Source organism: Dendroctonus ponderosae, unplaced genomic scaffold (assembly GCF_020466585.1).
Source record: "Dendroctonus ponderosae isolate FM_Combo_2020 unplaced genomic scaffold, Dpon_F_20191213v2 Dpon_F_20191213_1, whole genome shotgun sequence".
NCBI classification, from domain to species: domain Eukaryota; kingdom Metazoa; phylum Arthropoda; class Insecta; order Coleoptera; family Curculionidae; genus Dendroctonus; species Dendroctonus ponderosae.
The window spans coordinates 42,673,398-42,697,330 of NW_026017110.1; the positions used below are offsets into that span (position 1 = coordinate 42,673,398).

The 23,933-nt window shown below is 34.4% G+C and overlaps 1 protein-coding gene across 6 annotated transcripts in view; it reads right to left on the reverse strand.

The window, feature by feature from the left end:
• Positions 1 to 1,453: 1,453 nt before the first annotated feature.
• Positions 1,454 to 23,933, reverse strand: part of LOC109533188 (cholecystokinin receptor) — a 24,667-nt gene continuing 2,187 nt past the window's right edge. The window contains exons 1-7 of one of the 6 annotated variants that reach the window (XM_048665977.1): positions 23,727 to 23,926; positions 23,452 to 23,565; positions 20,674 to 20,867; positions 20,467 to 20,625; positions 6,565 to 6,797; positions 2,020 to 2,171; positions 1,455 to 1,955 (exon numbers count right to left, since the gene is read on the reverse strand). In XM_048665977.1, coding sequence (XP_048521934.1) covers positions 1,930 to 1,955; positions 2,020 to 2,171; positions 6,565 to 6,797; positions 20,467 to 20,625; positions 20,674 to 20,808 — 705 coding nt within the window. In that variant the 5' untranslated portion in view covers positions 20,809 to 20,867; positions 23,452 to 23,565; positions 23,727 to 23,926 and the 3' untranslated portion in view covers positions 1,455 to 1,929. Of the gene's footprint in view, positions 1,956 to 2,019; positions 2,256 to 6,564; positions 6,798 to 20,466; positions 20,626 to 20,673; positions 20,868 to 23,451; positions 23,927 to 23,933 lie in introns of those variants that run through there. The other 5 variants (XM_048665976.1, XM_019898436.2, XM_048665954.1 and 2 more) reach the window with 5 other exon arrangements.

Below are 23,933 nucleotides of genomic sequence, written 5' to 3' on the forward strand. Positions count from 1 at the left end.
ATTTTATATAAAACATTTTCTTCGATTTTGACAGGTGGCGCTGTAATCCATCAAATATAATTTTTTCTGCTTTATATCTGCTGAACTATTATTTTATTGACTGATTGATTGATTAGTGTGACCAATATCATCTATTAATGTCAGAGGAATATTCAGTCTGAAAATTGTTGGATGATGAAAATCAAATATGTACCTCCAAATCAACAAAAGATCTATTTGTTTATTAAAAGTATATCGGCCGGCTTCTCCGTATACAAAAATAATTTAAATTTTTTCTTGCACAGTTACTGCGCCAATATCAAAACTTATAGTAGCTTATTTAAATCAAATTCAAATAGTGGTTCTAACTCAGAACGAAATTAATAAATGTGAAAGTCAACAATTTGAAATTTCTACGATTTGATCAGCGTTCCTATATTAAGTTTAGAAAAATTTTAGATGACTTTGACAGCTTCATATTCAAAATACATTTCGAAATGTCACGTATTCGCAATGCGAATTTTCAAACTATTAATGCTATACTTTTAATAAACATAGATGTTTTGTTGATTTGGAGGTACATATTTGATTTTCATCATCAAACAATTTTCGGACTGAATATTCCTCTGACATTAATAGATGCTATTGGTCACACTAAATTTTTCAACGTTTCAATTAAATAACAGATAGTTTAGCAGATCTAAAGCAAAAAAAAAGATAATTGATGAATTGCAGCGCCACCTGTCAAAATAGAAGAAAATCTTCTGGATAGATTATTCTCAGTTTTTGACGTCCTATTCGAATCTCCAGTAAAATGTTGTAGTTACCATTGGAAATTCTCAAGTTGGCCCCTGCCTAGCCTACAAGGTCGAAGTAGGCGTTGCTTTTCTGACACGAATAACCTTCCCTCTCCCAGATATTAACTTCTTATTTGAAACTTTTTTTCCTCGGATCACTCGTTTCCAAAGTATTTAAGCGTTTCAAGGTAAAAAAACCACGCTGTATATAAAGGTAAAAGAAGTAACGGGTGTGGCGAAAAAACAAGAAACAGGTAAAGCTGCTGAGTAGTCATGTCATATGTGACTGAGACTTAGAAAGACAAATCAACGACAACGAGGCCATGAGCTGAATACTGACCGCATCCAAGACAAGCAACCAGCAATCGCAAAGGATCAAGAAGATTGACTCAAGAAGACGACTGCAAACTATAGATCGAAGTACACAAAATATCGAAGGAAGAATTCACTGGAAGCAGTTCAGATCAGAAATGCCGGAAACTGCAATGGATATCAAAACGGTCAAAAAAACTAAACAACAATGGATGACTGAGGAAATTTTGAATTGATGGACGACAGAAGATATAATATACAGGGTTGCTATCAGAAACTCAGAAACTGAGAAACAGATCATCAGAACAGTGTAAGGGTTTAAGCAATCCACCTCTGAAGATGCAAGCCACTCGTGCTTGCGAAACGTCATGAAGAAATTCCATTTTACGACGGCCTAAAAACCTGAAAAACCTACTAGTTTCAAGGAATGGCCTTGAAAGTCTGTCTCTTTTGATAGTACCCTTGCTGTTTTAGTGGCTCTGATGACGACAGATTTTATATACGCTTGAATCGCATACACACTATAATACAAAAGGCTTTTTTGATTAAATTTAATCCAGTATATACACATCCACTTGCTCCCCTAAGGGTTAATGTGACTGGTTGCGGTTGCACAAAGCATTCACTTTGGTTCCGGCTGTTTTTCTTAGGTACTTGGAGTTTTCTGCCACCTTTCGTCGTTGCACTTGAAAACTAAAAATTCGATTTCGTTAGTCCATTATTGTTTTGAGCACCATTTTGATTCTTGATCCAGGAGATTTTGTAGCGGAACGACTCGTCCGCCGGATCGACCTCGATTACGGCCAAAGACGTGGAGGGTCGCGCGTGCTCCAAAACGCTGCTAAACACGATCCTCGGCTTCTGGATCTGAAAACAATCGTTTCTTGAGTGCCTGGCTGCTATTCTACGGATCTAATTGCGATTAATTTACCCGATCGGCCAGAGTAGCTGATTCGACCGACGAACAACGTCGAATCGTTGCAGGAATTCTCTGAGTTATTGCCCGCTTTTTTGAGAACGACGTTTTTTGGCCGGCCATCGATATTCGAAACGGACGCCGATGTATCTGGCAAGCAGGGCGCTCTGGAATCGAAAACAATTTGTCTCTTCACTCAGCTGATTTGCAATTTCGAGTTTCGTCTGGATGTGACGAAATGGGCCTGAAAGCTTTTAGAACAGTTGAAACCACTCAGCGACATTAAGGTCTCCCAAAGCATGTGGGCAATTATGTAAAGAGCAAACATCTGTTTTATCGCCTCAATCGAAATCCTTCAATCGGCACTTTGATTCGCCTACTGTTGCCTACCATTGAGGAGGATTAGGCAGCAGCTCGATTATCTTCGGTCTGTAATTGTTTAACTTTATTGCAACCGTTTTTGATAGTGATGAGAATAATCGTATTAATTCATGGTAAATGAAAATAAACCACACTTTTCTTCTCCACTTTTTCTACAAGTAGAAGGTCAAAACAACTATCCGCTTCTCAAATAAAAAAAATTTCATAAAACTGGCGACTTTTTCCGGTTTTAAGGCCGTCGTGTGGCTTGTATCTTCAGAGGTATGTTTGCTTCGGGTCCGAATTTATTTGGACTTTATAACTATGAACTTAAAGTATATTTGGCTTCTGCAAGGTAGACTATTTGTTATTTGAAATCAATTTGAAACGTTGGCTTCGGATGCGAAGATACGTCTAGAGATGCAAGCTACGAATCGTAAGCATGCGAAACGTCGGGAAAAAAATAGAAATCACGACTTTGCTTTTTCTTTTACTATTTTTTCGAGTTTTTTCTGATCTTTTTGCGCTTTTGAATCAACTGTTTAGAAAATATTAAAGCCAATGCTAGTTACTGGCACAAATAGCAAGATTCCTGTGGGGTTTCCACTGCAATTTCCGTCTTTTTTCCTTTCAACAAACCAACCGCATTTTTTTCAGTTTTGCTAAAATTATAACATTTTCGTCACTTTTCTCTGATTTAGTTTGACATTTTTTGGCTCTAGTTTAGACACTTTAAAACTTTATGGCTTCTTTTCTGCCACTTTAAACGATTTTTTCACGTTAACTGCTAACTTTCACAGTACAGCATTTTGCAAATTTTTTGCTCAGTTTTTAAAATTTGTCTGAAAAAAAGGTTTTAGTCAATTAGATAAATTTTCGTTCGCTTCCTTCTGATTCACAATTTTGTGTTTTCGTTGACTTTATGAGCTTTTTCGAGTGGCATCCATACATCAAGTAACATTTTATTACGCTTCTTTTTTAGAATTTGACATTTTTTGGCGCCAATATAGCCACATTACAAAGATTTATGGTTTTTTTCTATCACTATAGACAAACTTTTCACGTTAACTGCTAACTTTCGCAGGTTAACATTCTGCACATTTGTGCGCCTCAATTTCTAAATTTTGGTTGCAAAATGCCTTTAACGAATTAAAAAATCTTCTTTATTCTTCTTCCGTCTTACACTTTTGTGTGGTTTTCGTTGATTTCATGAGTTTATTTGAGTGTCAAATATCCATTAAGATCACATTTTGTGTCTTTTACTCATCAATTGTTTGCATTAGTTGCCACTTTACTACTGGTCTTTGTTGGCTTTTAATGAACTATATTTTTAAAGTCTCCGGCTGTTTGTTATTCGGTTTTTTATAAGTTGATGGGTCTTTGAATCAACTGTTTAGAGAAAATTAGGGTCATAATAATAATAGTCGGCTACGACTTGAAAAGATTTAAAGAATTTACAAAATTTGACATTTTTTGGTTCTAGTATAGGGGTACTTTCAAACTTTATGGCTTCTTTTCTGTAACTTTAAATTAATTTTCACGTTCACTGCTAACTTTTGCAGCTCAGAAATTTGAAAATGTTCTCAGTTTCCAAATCTTTTCCAACAAATATTCAACAAGTAACATTTTGTGAATTTGAGTCACTGCATGAGTCGCCCCTTTGCTACTGTTCTTTGTTGATTTTTTAGTACATTTTTAATTATAGAATTTTGCAATTTTTTCTGAATTTACGAAAAAATCAAAATTTACTCCTTTTAAGTGTAAAAAATTAACTGATTTTTTTTTGAATTTCGATAAAACTCGGCTGCTACTTGGGTAGTTTTTTTTAGAATTTTATCATTTTCTCAAAATTTGCTTGGTTCAATTTGACATTTTTTCTTTTGCCCATGAGTTGCTCACATTAATTGCTGTTTTTATAGCGCTTTTATTAGATTTGTCTTCAAAACGTTTGATTTTTTCTTCAGACTTTTGTACGTTTTTTTAAATTTTTAATTAACAGTTTAAAGAAAATAGTGTATTTCCAGACTGATAAGTTTGATAAAGAGTTTGATAAAACTGAAAAAGAGTAATTGGAAAAAGTTCACAAAGTAAAAACAGCAGTCGAATTTCGAAAATGCCAAAGGATTTTCATTTAAACTGCTAAGAAACTCAACCAGGAATATTGGTATGTTTTGTTTTTGTGTGTTTCTGCCATCAGCGACCATTGACGTTAATTTTCTCTAATAAGTCGATTTGAAATCGAAAAAAAAATCAGAATGAAACCGAAAAAACAGCAAAAGCATATAAAATTAAAATGTATTAAACTTCAACAAAGAACAGTAACAAAATGGCATTTAATGCGAACAATTAATGAGTAAAAGACACAAAATGTACACTTGATGGGTATTTGCCACTCACTAAAAATGTGGAAATTTTGAAAAAGTAACTGCGAAATTGATCAGATGAAAAAAATCTAAAATATAACCGGTTTGATGAAAATAAAAGAGGTCAAAGTTCAGTGTAAATTCAATGAAAAATGGTCATTTGTCATCAACCTTCATTTATTAATAAAACATATAAAAAATGTCTGCATTGACTGGAGATTATGTGCTTTAAAATACCGTTGCATATTCCAAAATTCCCTATAAAACTAAGAAGGAATAAGAAAAAGCTTTAAAAGAAAAATGTAATAAAAACTGCATAAAAGTGGTAAGTGTTGTGAACAACTGATGAGTTAAAAACAGGAAATGTGAACTTAATGGATATTAACCACTGAAAAAAAACTAATAAAGTTAACGACGAACAGAACAAAAGTGAAAGCCAGAAAAAGCAAACGAAAATTTTTTATAATGTGTTAAAAGCATTTAATATCTAAAATTTAGTGGCATAAATGTACAGGATGCTGCTCTGTGAAAGTTAGAAGTTCGAAACAAGAAAATTTGTTTAAATTGAAAGAAAAAAAGTCATAAAGATTGAAAATGTCAAATTCAATAAAAAAATGAGAAAAAATTAAAACAGAAGCCAAAGTAACAGCGGTCAGAATAAAATAAAAAAAATACAATTAGTTGACAGGAAAAAGCTGAAATTACAGTTAAAATCCACTCAGGAATTTTGGCATTTGTAGTTTTTAATGATATTCGTAGTTGTCTCAGTCTCAATCAGAAAAACCGACAAAATTGCAAAATGTTATAAAACGAAAACGTATTAAAAACCAACAAATAACAGTAGCAAACTGGCAAATAATAATGCACACAACTGATGAGTAAAAGACAGCAAATGTGAACTTAATGGATATTTATCACCCAAAAAATAAAAAAAATCGAAGAAAGCAGACGGTGTGAACCAAAAGAAAACGAACGACGATTTTTCCACCAACGACGAACGACGAGAATGTAGAGAATCTTGCGCTGCGAAAGTTAGCAGTTAACGTAAAAAAATCGCCTTGAAAGATAGAAAAGAAGCCTTAAAGCTGGAAAGTGTACACTATACAGAGAAATTGCAGAGAAAACCCAACCAAGAATTCCTGGCATGTTTTGGTTTTTCTTACTTCTGCCATTAGCGAAGAGTTTAGCGAAGTTTAAAAAAAACTGAAAATAGCAAAAGATATAACAACAAAATGCATTATAATAAAATTTTATTAGAAACCTGGAAAGAACAGTAGCAAGGCAAGGACTGCTGAGTAAATAACACAAAATGTAAACTTAATCGGTATTTGCCTCTCAAACAAAAACTTAGAATCTACGAAAAAAATGGAATTGTTTTAATTAATTAACAGAAAACAACCGATTAAATCCAAATAGATCAAGCGTGAATTTAGTCAAAGGAAAAACGACGTTTTTTTTATTGAAAGAACTGACTGTTGAAACTGAACCAGGGTAATTGGGAAAAGCTTATAAAGCAAAACACCACTAAGAAAGTGTTGAATAATGTTCATTTAAGCTGGTAAGAGACCTGACCAGGAATATGGATATGTCTTGATTTTTTTGTATGTCTGCCATTAATCTTTAGCACAACAAAACTAAAAAAACATAAACTTTTGAAGGTAAGATCACTTTTTGGACTATTAGGCGTTTTAAATAAGAGTGGCTTGCAACAGGCCAGAAAGAAATTCTAATTCACAACGGCTACAAAAAGAAAAACTCACCAGCTTCCACTGTCCTCTATCTACTCCTTTCAACTAAGGCTATTCAAATTGATTACTCCCACTCAATGAACACTCACCGACATTGGAAAGCAGTGAAGAATGTTTGGCGGAACTTCCTGTTCATGAAGCAGTACGTGATTGGATTGGAGCAGGAGCTGATATAGGCCATGAGCTGGACTAGGGCGATTCCTGTCGATCCCACCAGCTCGTAGACTTCCTTCGGATAATACAGATACCAGGTGTTGACAATGTGCAGTGGCGCCCAACAGATGAAGAACTCGGCCACGATGACGAACAGCATTCTAATCACCTGGAAACCCGGAACATTATACTTTAAAAATATACTCGGCTTGAGATTGAATTGTTCAAACTGCCCCCGCAGCAATAACGATCTATCATTCCCTAATGGCAATGTCTAAACTTCCGGAATTCTATATGATACCGTTATATTAAAACTTCTAAACCGTAAAAAATGATTTCCGACAACTTCCTCCTCCGCAAACATATTATACGATTAAAGTTTTAAAGCTAATTTCGGTTCTGCAGTGAACTTTTTCGCCTTTTTTGCAGGTTGTCTGAAATGGACGTTTTTCCTATATCGGATAATGCCTGCTGGAACCTCTATTATCGGGGGAAATCTCTTAAACAACCGGATTTTGTTTCGTTTAAATTTCCGGAGTTTGATTCTAGTCATTTCAACTGATTATAATATTAAATAGACACAATATAATATAACATAAAGGTGAGTCAATTCTGATGATTTCATCAATGTTTTTAGGGTCTTAAGTTCAGTGGAAGCACAGGTTCCGAAGGTGGTTGTCTGGCCTGAGATTTTCATAATTCTTTAAAGAGTTTCTATTGGGCAAATCAAAAGCACATTCATAAACTTCTCCAAAATTGCCTGAGAATGTGCGAAAACCCAAAATGGCCTGATGATGACTCAAAATTGAAACTTTTGATACTGATAAAACAGCTAAGTTCAACAAAATACATACGAAACTATCTGTCTAATTTAACTCTTCTGCCGAAATAACTGGTAAACTCCGACATGCAGAAACAAGCCTAAAATACAAGCACAAATTATACATTTCCTAAAGATTACCCGAGGATGACTCAAAACCTAAACCTTTTTCCATTTTTAGACAAGATTTTCTCCTTCAAATGTGATATAAAGGTAACTCTACAACTAATTTCAGTTCTTGAGTAAATAAATGCCAATCTTCGACTTGCTTATATATACTCGAAAACAACATGCAATACTTAAAAATTCTTCATGTTCAAAGAAAAAACTTTGTTATATAAAATACCTGCGAAAGCTACTCTCTCACTTTCTTCCGGCTCCTAAATAACATGTTGTTTAAAACAATATCGTCAGCCAAGCACAAAAATTTGGAAAAATTGTCAAAAATTGCATGACGATGACAGAATCTTGTCTTGTCATCATGAAAGACATCTTGTTCTACAAAATGCATTGAAAATTTATTATTAAATAAATGGATACTCAGGTCTGCAAAAATCACTTTAAAACCATTCGCGGATTAGATAATTTGATGAAAATTGAGTGAAAGCACACTCTTCCCACTTACAAAACAGGCTTTTTTCGAAAAAAAAACCATGCAAAAAATCTCTCTCAGTTTGCAAATTCTTAAGTCCTAAATGAAGGACAAACGCAAGCTTGTAAACCAAACCAGTTTTGACAAATGTTGAAATATTGCCTGATGATGTGACGATGGGTGACAATGTAAATTTCGCCTATTCACATGAAATGCTTAAGGAATTTGCCGGACGAAATGAATAAAAAATTCACTTTCTCATTACGAAAACCAATCGGGGTTTTGACAATTAGTGAAATTTGCTGTTGCTGAAACGAACTTTCACGCACGAAAAACATGTATAAAGCGACTTCCTCGTCGCAAACGACGCCCTACGATACATCTTCACAAACCAACCACAATTTTGAAACATTTTTCAAAATTGCCTGATGGCGACTGAGTTCGAAACGTTGTCCGCTACCTAGAGTACGTTGCTCTTCAAAACGTATTCTACATTGACTTTCCATTTTTGCAAGTTACAGAGGAAATAATTCGAAAATTTCGGACGACAAAGTTAAAAAATCACCCCGAAAGCCACACTCCATTTTGATTAATACCAGATGATGACTGAAACTCGAAACATTTAAACATGTACCACAGCTTCTGCCCCACAAAAAGTATGCAAAAAAACTTTTGGTAATTCTTAAAAAAATACATATCAAACTGCAGCCTGCAAAAGGAACACCCTCGCAAACCAAACCCAATTTTAAAAAAATATTAAAAATTGCCTTATGAGGGCTGAAAAGGGAAATTTTGTCCCGCTATAGAAGGGGCTCTGGTCTTAAAAATCCATCCTAATTTCATTTTCTAATGTCAGAAGTTACAAGAGAAAAATATGCTAAATTGCCGCACGCGGAAATCACTTGAAAAAGCAGAGGCAAATTTGAAACAAAAGGAGAATTGCCTGATCTTAACTAAAAATTCCTACTTCCGCCGCTAACAAAACGCCGCTTTTATTCTACAGAATAAATTGAAACGCAACACTCTCACTTTAGTAGATTCGGAATAATTCAATGCTAAGTTCCGGAGTGCAAAAAAACCTCGTAAGCCAAACGCAAAATTTCAAAATTGTGCAAAATTTCCTGATGATGGCTGAATATAAAACTTTCTTATCTACTTATAAAAGGGATGTTGCTTTACAAAATACATGCAAAATTGACTTTTGTAGTTGGTAACTAACAGAGGATATAAATGCAAAATTCCGGCCTGCCAAATTAAAAAATCACCACAAAAAGCAGACTCGATTTTGAAAAATTCTTGGGTATTGTCTGAGGTTAACTGAAAAACGAAACTTTGCCGTTTATAAAATAAACTTTGCCCTTTAGAATAAATACAATTGCGACTATCGCACCTCTTCAGTTTCTGAATATATTAATTATAAACGCCGGCCTGCAAAAAACCACTAGAAAAATCAGCCGGGACTTTGACATTTTTTCAGCTTGCCTGATGCTGAATAAAAATACAAACGTTTGCGCCTTACAGACTAGACTTTACCCTCCAAAAGCATCGAGAAAGCAACTTTTTCACTGTGTTAGTGTCCGAATAAATCAATGTTAAACTTCGGCCTGCAAAGCAACCTCGTAAACCAAACTCACCTGTAAAAAATTGTCAAAGATAAACTGGTTTTCACTGAAAATCGAAGCGTTCTCCATTTATCTAGCAGACTTTGCGCTACAAAACGCATCCAAAATTTCTTGTCTCTTTTCGTAAGATACAGAAGAAACAATTGCTAAATTCCGATCTGCAAAATTCAAAAACTATACGCTATTTTTAATATATTTTGAAAATGGTCTGATGATGGCAGACAATCGAAACATTGTGTCGCAAACTCGTAGAAAAGAGTCTGTCTTGCAGAAAATATACAAAAGAAACTTTTCCATTTTGTTAAATCTTAAGCAAATAAATATTAAACTCTATCCTAAAAATAACATCGTAAACTAAACACAATTTTGAAAAATTGCGAAAACTTGACGGACGATGACTCAAAACGGAAACTTCTCTGGCTGATAAAAGATACTTTGGACTCCAAAACAATTCAAAACTCATTTTGTCGCTTAGTAAGTTACCCAGAAAACAAATGCTCAACTTTGGCCTGAAAAAATTACTACACAAGCAAGACGAAAATTTAAAAAAATGTTGAAAATTTGCTGGTGTCGCCTGAAACGCCAAACATTTCCAAATACGAAATGTAGTTTACCTTGTAAAAAACATGCGAAAGCGACTCTACCACTTTATTAGAATCGAAGGAAATAGTCAATCAAAAAAAATTTTCAAAAATACCATGCTGATTGCCAAAAGAAATTGGCCACTAGTGAGGAATGTGACGGTAACAAATTTTCCGGAGAAAATAAATAAAAAAATCACTTTCCCACTACAAAAACGAATCGCGGTTTTGACAATTAGTAAATTTTTCTGTTGCTGAAACGGACTTTCACCCACGAAAAACACGCAGAAAGCCCCGTCCTACAAAATAGCTTCACAAACCAACCAAAAACGTTGTCCTCCACCTAGAGTACGTTGCTCTTTAAAACGTATTCTACATTGACTTTCCATTTTTGCACGTTACAGAGGAAATAATTCAAAAATTTCGGGCGATAAAGTTAAAAAATCACCCCGAAAGCCACACTCCATTTTGATTAATCCCAGATGATGAAGAAAATCGAAACATTTAAACTTGTATCACAACTTCTGCCCTACAAAAAGTCTACAAAAAAAGTTTCTGATTCTTAAATACGTACATATCAAACTGCGGATTGCAAAAACACCCTCGCAAACAAAACCCAATTTTAAAAAATTATGAATTGCCTTATGATGGCTGAAAAGATAAATTTTGTTCCGCTATAGAAGGGACTCTGGCCTTAAAAATCCATCCAAATTTCATTTTCTAATGTCAGAAGTTACAAGAGAAAAATATGCTAAACTGCCGCGCGCGGAAATCACTTTGAAAAGCAGACGCAAATTTGAAAAAAAAATGAGAATTGCCCGATCTTTACTAAAAATTCAGACTTTCGTCGCTAATAAAACGACTTTTATTCTACAGAAAAAATTGATATGTGTCTCTCTTACTTTAATAGATTCGGAATAATTTAATGCAAAATTCCGGGGTGTTAAAAAACCTCGTAAACCAAACGCAACATTTTAAAATTGTGAACATTTTCCTGATGATGGCTGAATGTATAAACTTTGTCTATTATAAAAAGGATGTTGCTTTACAAAATACATCCAAAATTTACTTCCGTAGTTGGCAAGTTACAGAGGAAATAAATGCAAAATTCTGAACTGCCGAATAAAAAAATCACCACAAAAAGCAGACCTAATTTAAAAAAAAAATTGGGTATGGTCTGAGGATGACTGAAATTCGAAACTTTTGCCGTTTATAAAACAGAATTTGCCCTATAGAATAAATACAAGTGCGCCCATCTCGCGTCTTCAGCTTCTGAATATTTTAATGCTAAAATTCGGCCTGCAAAGTATCACTAAAAATACTACGGGATTTTGACAATTTTTCAACTTGCCTGATGCTGAGTAAAAATTCAAACTTTTGCCGCTTACGGATCAGACTCTACCCTCCAAAGGCATCGAGAAAGCAACTTTCTCACTTTCTCAGTTTCCGAATCAATCAATGTTAAACTTCGGCCTGCAAAGCAACCTCGTAAATTTTTAATATATTATGTATTTCGAAAATGGTCTGGTGATGGCAGAAAATCGAAAAATTATGTCGCAAACTCGTAAAACAGAGTTTACAAATAAATTTTAAACTCTATCTTGCAAAAGTAACCTCGTAAACCAAACGCAAAATTTAAAAATTGTGCAAAATTTCCTGATGATTGCTGAATAGAAAACTTTGTCTACTAATGAAAGGGATGTATTTTGTATATATAAAATTGACTTCCGTAGTTGGAAAGTAACAGAGGAAATAAATGCACTCTACCATCCAAAAGCATCGAAAAAGCAACTTTTTCACTTTGTTAGTTTCCGAATAAATCAATGATAAACTTCGGCCTGCAAAGCAACCTCGTAAACCAAACTCACCTTTAAAATGTAATTGTCAAAAATAAACTGGTTTTGACTGAAAATCGAAGCGTTCTCCATTTATCTAGCAGACTTTGCGCTACAAAACGCATCCAATATTTATTTTCTCTTTTTGTACGGTACAGAAGAAATAATTGCTAAATTGCGATCTGCAAAATTCAAAAACCATACGCGATTTTTAATATATTTCGAAAATGGTCTGATGATGGCAGATAATAGAAACATTGTGTCGCAAACTCGTAAAACAGAGTTTGTCTTGCAGAAAATGTACAAAATAAATTTTCTCATTTTGTTAAATCTTAAGCAAACAAATGTTAAACTCTATCTTAGTAAGTTACACAGAAAATAAATACTCAACTGTGGCAAGAAAAAATCACTACGAAATCAAGCGAAACGAAAATTTGAGTTGGTTGAAACGCCAAACCTTTCCACAAACAAAATGTATTTTTTCTTGTTAAGGACATCATGCGACTTTGCCACTTTATAGAATGAAAAGAAATAGTCAATAAAAAGACATTTAAAAACATTTTCCAAAATACCATGCTGATTACTAAAAATAAAAAATTCGGCCACTTGTAAAGCAGTCTTTTCCCTACACAAAAGATGCAAAAACTGTTCTCTTACTTCGTAATTTAATATATAAATAAATGTCGAAATTTGGCTTATAAAAGCAACCTTGAAAACCAAACTCAAATTTGAAAAATTGTCTAATAATGTCAGAAAGTTGAAACTTTTTCCGCTTACGAACCCGTTAAGTGTATTTTTTCCTTACAGAAGAAATAAATGCTAAATGCTGGGCTGCAAAATAAAATAAACACCACATAAACCAAACGTGAGTTTAAAAGATTCTTGAAAATGGCGTGATGATTACTGAAAATCGAACCACTTACTTACTAAACCGGCTAAAAATACTTATAAAAGAGACACTTTTTTAATTTCTGAAAAAATAAATGCCAAACTTCGGCCTGCAAAAACAAACTTGTAAATCAAACCCAATTTGAAAAATTTGTCAAAAATTGCCTGATGATGATTTAAAATGGAAATTTTGCCCACTAATATAAGAGACTTTGCACTATAAAATATGTGCGATACTCACTTTCTCAGTGGGTAACTTACGAAGGAAAGAAATACTAAACTCCGACTTGCACAAATCTCGTACCAATACCAAACGAAATTTGACAAATTGTCCAAAAAAGCCTAGTTGCAAGTGTTTATATATCAAGCGGATTTTGCCCTACAAAACGCATTCCACAGTGACTTTGTTTTAGCGGAAGTTGCAGAAGTAATAAATGCCTAATTCTTCCCTTCAAAATTAAAAAATCACCGTAAAAACTAGATAGGATACTGAAAAATTCTTGAAAAATCGCCTGATGATGCCTGAAAATCGAAACATTTTTCCTTCTAAGATTATCTCTGTCTTGAAAAATCAGGTAAACCAAGGAGAACTTTGGAAAATTGTTAAAAATTGCCTGACTCGCAATGAAAATAAAATATTTGTCCGTTTGTACAACGAATTTTGCCCTCAAAAATGTATCCAAACATTACTTTTTCCTTCGTAAGTTTGGGAGAAAATAAATGTTAAATTCGAGTCATCAAAAGTGACAAAGAAAACCAGGCGCAAGTTTGAACATTTTCTGAGAATTGCCTTATGATGACTGAAAATCAAAACTGTTGCCACTCATCACACAGACTTAGCCCTACAGACCGAATACAAACCCCGCTCTTCCACTTTGTTAGTTCTTGATTAAAGAAATGCTAAACTCCTGCCAATATGGACAATCAAACGTAGTTTTGAAAAATTGTTACAAATTGCCAGATTAGACTTCGATTAAAGTGAAAAATTGAAGAACTTTGGATCAAAGAAGTTTAGTGAGCCTCTTGCAATGTTCCATTATTCAGTTTTCCTTGCAGATTTTGTCCTCGGATATGTTTATTATTGGCCGATTGAATTCCGTGAAAATCCAGACGCCGCCAGCTGCTCCTGCTCTAATTTCCGTATGAAAATATTGAAATTCGCTGCCACACATTCGTGGGCGCTTTGGATAAAGAAAGTTTTAAATTTGAAATCAATCTGTTTTGCCTTTGGGGAATACGCTGCTTACTTACCTTTCCCTTATGCTCAAACGAATGAAAATTGGTGTATAGTTACTCGTGTGCTGTTTTCCATATTTTCTCGCTTATTTCTTCGCTTCACTGGCTAGTCAAGCAACCATTCAGGTGTGGACTAGGCAGAATCTTTACCCCAGCATGCCAACCACCCGCTAGCAGGATGGGGTTTACATTTGGTATTTTCGAGAAGATTCAAACTGGGGGTTTATATTAAATTAATCGCTTAGTTAGCGCATATGGGGGCGCATAATCTATTGATGAGTTTGCTGCAGAAAGTTTTCAAGCCCAGATCGTCAAACTTGCATTATCCGGTGAATAGTTCGCAGGACGTCAGCGAAAACTAATTGATTTGCGTGCATTTCCGCCCAGCTCGGACATTGTGTTCAAGACAACAGGGCCAAAATGTCCAGGAAAATTGAAAACCGTTCAACTGCACAATCACGTACTTTTTTTGGGTTAATACCAGAGCTGAAGGCAAACCGATGACACATGACTTGATGACTTGTTTTCAAGATTAATCAACTTTTTATGAAATACGGTCCTGTCCGTTTATTAGCAAATTTTAAATCCTCGCTTTATACTGAATCCACCGATGTATAACATGTAAATATGTACTTGTGTTTTAATAGGTTTTTATAATCTAAAATGCAGCCGAGGGTATATTTAATTTATTCTTCTGATATATTTTTCCTAAAACGGCGTAATTTTTAGACGGAAATGATTGAAACACGTTTGCCAGGTATTTTACGTAAGTACCGATATGATAGTAGTATGCATACATTAAATGATTTCAGAGACAATTTCTACTTGGTAAGAGGCGAATGTATCAAGTTGGGACGTAATATACCTACTAGGCATGGGTAACACTGTGCTGTGCGTCACTTTTGTGTTGACACAGCTCTCTGTGTAAAAGCGCTATAACACCGCGCGTCTCACGAAGGAACGCCTTGAATAACACACATTCAAGATATGGGCCGCGCGGTATTCTATAACGAGTTTGTCGTAATATAAGTGTACTGTAGCACAAATTGCGTCAATACGTTGTACTGACGCGACAAGCCTTCCGATTGTATGCCTGAATTGAGTGGTTACCGCTCTCTGAATTAACGAGTAATAACTCATCGGTTAATGACGTAATTACGTGACGAGTAAGAAAAGACCGGATTTTAAGCATTTTGCTTATCGCTAAATTTTATAAGCAACCATAAGATTATTTAATTTCTAAACGAATTATACCAAACTAAGTATATTGCGATAGCTTTTATTATACTTTTTTTGTCCGTTCGTGCATATTTTAACTTTTTTCCGCATATTTAAATAATTTCAAAAATAGTACAAAACATTATACGGGAATAAATGTCCATATAAAGTAAATTTGGCAACTTTGCAAGGCGTCGCGTGTTTCCCCGAAAAATCCGTTCGCACGTAGGTAATTTCCCAAAGTTTAGCCTTACGCCTTATGCCAAGACTTTTGTAATTTATTTAGGTAGTGACGACGAGGTCGTCTAGTCTCCTGTTTGTTTGTATCGTCTGTACTTGGATTTAATTAGCTGTACGTAGTAACTCTTTAAAAAATGCCAAAACAAAAGCCAACCATTCACACAGAACACACAAAGAACTAAAAATTAACAATAAAAATATTTTTTTGTCAAGCAAAAACGGTTCTAAAACTGTAAGTAACAATTCGCAAATTCTTATTTTCGTCTTTGTTTCCTGTTTAAAATATAATTTTATTTTTCTGAATTTTTTGACTCTTAAGAGATTTCCTTTTTGACATTAGTTAAACGGCTTTAAGATATAATATAAAAAAATATTTTCGAAGGAATTAACAAAAACGAACAGTAATATTATTTCTAGATTTGTACATGAAGAGTTAAAGAAGTTTTTTTTGCCCGATGTGGTTCCAAATGAAAAAATTGTGTTGATGCTTTCCGACGCAGCAGCATAAATGATTAAAGCTGCATCAAATCTTAAAATTTTTTACTATAATTTCATCCATTGCACCTGCTTAGCACATGGGCTTAACCGCATAGCTGAAACTATAAGATTGCAGTATCCGTTGGTCAATAAATTAATAAAAAATGGCAAAAAAATATTTATAAAAGCTCCATTGAGTATGCAAGTTTTTAAGGAATATTCCTTTACCCTCAGAACCTATTTTAACACGGTGGGGAACTTGGCTAGATGCTGCCTTGTACCATGCCAATAATTTTAACGAATTTAAAAGCTTGATACTTGAATTTCAAGGTACAGAAAGCAAACCAATTCAAGAATGCCAGGAAGTTTTAGAAGTACCCGAACTTGCACATAATTTGGCTTTTATCAAAACCTATTTTAAATTTGTAAGTCAGCACATTCAATTTTTGGAAAACAGCAGCTGCCGTTAGTGGAATCCATAAAGGTTATTAAAAATTTTGAAGCTGCAGCAAATAGCGTTCCAGGATCTATCGATCAAATAATAAAAGAAAAATTGGTTCACACTCTTTCAAAGAATACAGGGTTCCAATCATTGCAAAAAGTATCTACTATTTTGAATGGTTATAGATCCAGCAATTACATATACCAAAATTTAAATATGCACCTATAACCAGTGTAGATGTAGAACGAAGTTTTTCTGCATACAAAAACATTTTATCAGACATGAGACATAATTTTACTACGGAAAATTTGGAGAAACATTTAGTTATATTTTCTTTTAAGCCTTGTTAATAGCAAATAAGTATATTGAAAATAAATAGAACGTATTAAATGTAAAATAATAAATAAAAATAACAATATACAGTAAAGTCCGCTTATAATGAACCCGGTTATAGTGAACTTTCGGTTAAAACGAACTTTTTTCCTTTAATTGAAACGTCGTCCATAAAGACCAACGTATTTTTTTACTGGTTATACCGAACCCGTCTATAACGAACTTCCGGATATAACGATCACTTTTTAGGTTAGTTGTATATTCACTTTCCATTTATAACGAACTTCCGCGCTCAGCAACACGTGCGGGGTTGTTTATATTAGTCAGAGCGAAAAACAAACAGTCACTTTTTTTCCCGCGTTATGTATGTAAATCGTTTTAGAATGAAAAAACAAAAACGCGAAGCTTTTTCACTAAATGAAAATTACGAGATTATTAACAAAATAAAAAGTGCAGTAAAGCAGAGTGACATGTGTAAGGAATTAGCAGTTGAAAAGTCTACTGTTGCAACAATATGGAAAAACAGAGAAAACATTTCATCAGCGTATGACACAACAAATGTTAGAGTAGGAAGTTAAAATTATCTGCACATGAAAAGGTTGACAAGGGACTTGTCTTAGTGTGACTGACTTAGTGACTTAAGTGGTTTACTCAAGAAAGACAAGAAAACGATCCTATAAGTGGCAGTGTTTTGCAAGAAAATGCTAGTGAAATGGGGAGTAAAATAAAAAACAAAGAGTTTGTTTGTTCGAGAAGTTGGGTAGAGCGTTTCAAGAAGAGGCATAATATCAGTAGCGGAAAAATTGTTGGAGAGTCTGCCGGTGAAAAATTCTTCTTATGAAAATGTTAGAGGCGATCGACAAAAATGAAACATTTTCTATCAATCTCTTAGATGCAGTCAATTTCATTTATAGAGCTTGGCAAAAAGTTAGCCGAAAAACCATTGCAAATTGCTTTAACCATGGTGGATTTGTAAGAAAAGGAAATGATTATGAACCACACGATAAAATTCCATTTAACGAATGGTTAGAAAAGCATAAAGACTCTGACTACGAGTATGACACAGACGAAGATGTCCCAATGTTGTCGAAGAACAAGTGAAAACTAAATCGAGTGATTTCAATTTATTCCAATATGTGAGCATTGATAATGGCATTCTTACAAGAGAAATTTTGACTCATGCTTTAAGGGATAATGAGAAAGATGACGATTTAGGTGAAACGTATTCTACTGTAAACTCTAATGCTGTTCCAACCATTTCTCAAATGACAAAAAAGTGTTAGAAACTCGGAATTTTCTACAATCACGCCAAGTTCCCAATCATATCTGGGAGTCATTTTGTGATATTGAAAAGTACATAAATAACCTTTTTTTGGCAGCAGAAATGTACAAACAAAAATTACAGAATTTATGAAGTAGATATCAAGTTGAATTTTGTTTATCTTTTCGTCTTCTTTTTAGTCATACCTACTAACATCTACTACTCTATGTAAAAATAACGAAATAAAATACACCACGTGTTTTTGTATTATTATTCGCTTATAGCAAACTCCGGATATAACTAACCAGTTTTAGTTCATTTTTCAAGTTCGTTATATTCGGACTCAACTGTATTATCATTACAACTTGTTTCCATTTTTTTTTAAATGTTTTTTTTTTATTTTGCGTTTTCAAAAATATTTTCATGCTTTTTTAGCCACTTTTTTCCATTTTTTTGTGCTTTTTTATCCGGTCTTTAGTTATAAGTCATTTATTAAAGCTTTACGAGACCCGATACTGGCATTTTCACATATAAAAAAAAGGTCATAAACATTTTTTTTAGTATCGTTTTACTACTTTGTTCAAATGAGTAAAAAAGTCATCTATATTTTCCCAGCAACAGAACTCAGAGAAAGTCGACGAATTTTCTTGTAAAATGGATCTCTTATTTTTTTTTGCATAAAAGCTTCAATTCGCCAGTATTTTACAGTAAAACGTTAGGAAAAATGCGGTTTTTCTGTTTAGAGGCAGTGTTGTTTAGAAATATTGACCTAAAAGTGAAGAAACCCCGGTTTTCAAGAGTTTTCCAAATAAATGATTATAAACTTTTGCCTTTTCAGTTCGTTTAAAAAAAGAACCAGCATTAATTATTATTAGGGTTTTGTCCATAATTCAAACCTGCAAAAAGTTTTCCAAACATTTTTGCAAAGCGCAGAATTGCAGAAAGCAAAGAATTGTTTAATGGAAACTTTGTTAAAACTAGAATGACCTGAAAATTTATTGAAACTTTAAAAATCTTCAGCGCGATGATGGCGGCGAATTTTCCAAATATTTTTTTGTAAACTTTTGTTCTCTAGTCTTTTTATCAAGATAATCTTAATTACTTTCGGTAAAAACTAAAAAAAAATATTTGGTTTCTGTGCCAAATTCGAAGCTGAAAAGGGTTTTCTAAAGTTTCCTGCAAAACCAACGAATGTTTGTTGTCAGAAACATTGTTGTCACGAAAGAAGAAAATCGTCAGAAAATTATGTTTTTTTGCGTTTTTGATTCAAAACTTTTAGTTTTGTGATCGGTTTTGGAAAAAACCTTAATGATTTTCGAGAAAAAACGGGACGAATTGATTTTGGCTTTTGTCTCCAATTCGACGCTGAAAAAAGTTTTTGTAAAATTTTTACAAAGCCATAAATTAATCTTGGAATTTTTCGCGTAAGAGACCTCCAGATCGTTAGTGTTTTTAAGTGACACTACAAAATAGAGCGTCCTTAAGGATTCGAAATTTATTTCATAATTTGTAACGGAAAATACCTTCCGTTACAAAAGTGTGTCAGCATTTATAAGCGAAACTATAGAAATTGAGCATTTAGAAGGAAGACTAACCGCTAAAAATTGAAAATTCTGAAATTATGAAGAAATTTTAAAAATATTATTAGTAAATGGCCTTAAAATAAATCTGAAAACAAGTCAAAAAAGGTCATTAACATTTTCCAGAAACGGAACTAAGTTACTGTGACGGGCGATGGGTTGGCGCACCCAGCAATTTGCGTAGTACTGCGTCAACTCCTAAAAATTCACTAAGTTGCCCAGTATCTTAGTACCCAGTATCGGTATCACTGTGGCAACACCTGAAAATCCACTGTGTCACCCAGGCCTATGTAAGTCATCATGCCTCTCTTGTGAAAATAAGTTTATATATGTAGTTGGATAAAAATGCCACATTAAGATTGCCGAATTCAATTGTGTTTCCGATTACCACTTCTAAAGCAGACATTTGTACACTCAAAAAAAGTGATTTCTGGACGGTCTACTGTACAAATAAGTCTGTATTTGTAATTAAAAAAGTAAAATTGCCAATACTGCTACAGGAGCATAATAATCATCAATCCCTTCTCAGGGAAATGGACCAGGGAGAGATTGGTGATTAGGAGAAAGAGAACATTTTGTAAAGGCATCTGTGCTCACAGATTCTAATTTTTACACCTAGAATTTGCAGTTAATTGAAATCGATGAGATCGTGGTCAATTGAAATTGGAAAAGCATTTTCGCTTGGAATATTCGAACTCTAACCGATTACATACCTTTCTCTTAGCTTCAATGCTCTTGTCCATGTGGGTGGACCGAACCACCTTCCTGGCGAGCGTATAAGTAGATTCTTTGAGAGTGTCCTTAGTTCGGGACGCGTCGTCCTGGTGCTGGCAAGGCTCCGACTTGATACCCGGTTCCATCACCTGGAAACCCTTTGAAATTTAATGCAGGTCAACATCAGGTGTTAGTGGCACGCATACCGGCACCTGCATAAACTCCTTGATGAGGCTGTAGGTGTTGCTGGCGCGCTTCTTCTCCGTTATGCCCAGATTCGGTAGCTGACAGTTCAGGCAGCCTTTGGTGCTCGGAGTGGATCCGTTTTCCGAATAGACCATCAGGCTCTTCTTGAGCGGATGGTTGTGCAGGTTCGGCGAGCTGTTGGACTTTTGACACACTGGAGGAAAACACCAAGGGAGGTTTCGGTTGAATAAAGAAAACGTTTTCGTTTTTGGGATAGGGATAAATAGATGATAATTTGACTAATTGAAAGATTTATAAGTGGGTTCAATATGAGCTCATTGTAGTCTGATGATATTCTTGAGGCTGCCTAACTGAAGATTGCTACAAGCACTGTTTTTTGGCAATATCTCAAACAAGCACTTGTATAATTTTTTTCCACACGTTTTGCAAGCACGGGGGGTTTGCATTTTTAGAGGTGTCTTGAGCGTCTGATTTTTAGGGCTACTTTTGCAGGCCGAAGTTTGTCGTTTATTTCGTCTCTTGTTTAATAACTGATAAAAAAATGGATGCACGTTATAGAGCCTCATCTCTGGTACAATTCGGCAAAGTTTTGACTTCCAGTCGTCATCAGGGAATTTTTGTCTAATTTTTAAAAATTGCGTCTGATTTATTAGGTCGCTTTCTCAGATAGGATATCAGCGAGATAATAGATAATATATTTCGTAAATGAGAGAGTCACTTTGGAACTATTCTATTGAGCAAAGTCTGGTTTACTAGTAGCAAAAATCTGCATGTTTTATCAACAAGCAATTTTGAAGGATTTAAAAAATTCCGTCCGATTTTCGTAGTAACTTTGCGAGCCGGCGTTTAGCATTTATGGTTTCAGTTACTTGCCAAGTGAGAAAATAAAATTTGGATGCTTTTTGTCCAAAGTAAAAGTAGACAAAGTTTCCATTTGAAATTGATTGAATCATGAAGCATTTTTTAGAATTTTTCAAAATTGCGTTTATTTTACAAGTTAGCTTTTGAAAGCCGAAGCGCATGCATTTTTTCAGCAACCAATAGAGGGAAAAAGTTCGTTCTGCACATTTTTATAGGGCAAAGTCTGTTCTGTATGTAGCAAGAGTGTGAATTTTCCGTCCCATTAAAAAAAATCTCAGTAATTTTTAAAAATTGCGTTTGATTTTCATGATTGTTTTTTCTTGCCTGACTTTCGTATTGTTTTCGTCGGTAACTCGCAAAGCGAAAAACTCAATTTTCGATGCTTCTGGTAGGGCCGCATCCCTTGCATAATTGGACAACGTTTTAATTTCCAATCAAAATCTGGTAATTTTTTAAAATTACTATTAATTCAGGAAGTTGCCTTTACACGCCGTAGTTATAGTTTGGCTTTTATTTATTTAGAACCTAATAAATCAAGAGGGTCACTTTTGTGCGCATTCTGTCGGATGATTATCTGTTTCATAAGCAGTACAAATTTGTATTTTTAGTCAACATCAGGCAATTTTCTGGAATTTTTAGAATTTCAGGCTGTTTTCGTAGTGATGTTTGAAGCCGGTTTTTAGCATTTATTTCTTGCCAACTGAGAAAGTACAATTTCAACGGATTTTGTAGGTAAAATATCTTCTTTAGGTGCACAAAGTTTCAATTTTCAGTCATCATCAGGTACTTTTTAAACATTTTCCAGTTTTGTTTGATTTTCTAGTGTGCTTTTGAGATGCGGATTTTGGCATGAATTTATTAAGGGGTTAATGCAGAAAAAGAGCTTCTTTTCCAAAGTTTCTCAATAATTTTTAAAAATAGCGTCTGATTTTCGTGATTTTGAAGGCCAAGTAGATGATGGTTGCAAAGAAACGAAACGTCGTAATAAATTTTAATAGACACACATCTTGTAGCGTTCGAAGAGGTGCAATGAGAAAGCTATTTTCGTATTTTTATATGATTTGAAATAACTTTAAAAAGGAAATAGAAGACAAATTCGAAAAACCAGTTTTTCCTAAATACCTCACAAAGTTAAAGAGGCCTTCTGCGTATCTCTGACGGTTTCGGAGATCCCCATGCATCCTTCGAGCTATTTAAAATTGACATTTATTGGATTTAAGCGAGGAAATATTTTCAAAGTTTGACCTAAAAAAGTACCAGACACATATACTACGTTGCTGATCGCACGGGTAATTAAGGAGATTGGGCTCTATAAAAGTGACGAAAATAAGACACCCTGTACAGGGTGGACCACTAAGAGAGGTGGGCGGCCGTATCTCAAAACTATTAGTCGTATCGATTTCAAGTAAAAAAATATATAAGTAAAGTGGCTCAGGGAAATGGCCCGAAATAACTTTAAAGTTTGCACAATGACCGCTTGAGGGAGAAATTGCAATAGTAAATTTTAAATACAGATTTTTAGCCGTTTCAGATAAGCTAAGGTAGGTTGGAAGTACCTTGTAGGAGTACTATTGTTCTATGTAGTCAAATAAAGAAGTGGGGGAAGGTTAAATATTGGTTGCACAAGTTTATGACAGCTCCGTCCTGGCTTAATTAAATGCAAAATTTTAATTCTAGTTAAAAAGCTCTTTATTTAGTTTAACTCATCCTAAAAAATATTCGCTGTTATGACTGCCTCTTTGGCCGCGAGAGGGCTAGTTATGAAAGGTCGTGAAACTTTGTCGTTTTTCTTCAATTTTTTAAATGTAATGATATATAGTATTTAAGCCGCTGATCAAGAGAACGAAAAATGAGATAAAGTAGTCAAAACCGCATGTCGCATTGTTTATTTTGACAACAACATACAAACAACTCACCTAACTGACGGAACGTCGGTATGTCTACTCATGGACATCAACAAGGCTTTTGATAGTGTCTGGCATAGGGGCTTACCATACAAACTATACAAACTCCACACACCACCATATCTACTACACACCATAAAGATTTTATTAGAAAACAGACAACTACAAGTACGAATTGATAACACACTATCCTTTTCTTTTTTGCCTGAACAAGGGCTCCCTCAAGGATCTCCGTTCTCACCCTTTCTCTACAGTATATTCTGCCATGACATACAATTACAACTTACCAGACAAAAATCAAATCGAGAGAACGGCATACATATTACAATACGCTGACGACGACAACACGGCACTTATTGTACACGACAAAACTACTGAAAAAGCGACTGAAAGACTCCAAACACTAACAAACACCACAATGACATGGTTTTATAAATGGAGACTAACGCCAACCGCGACAAAAAACCAACTTTTGCTCACGAACCACAGACTCA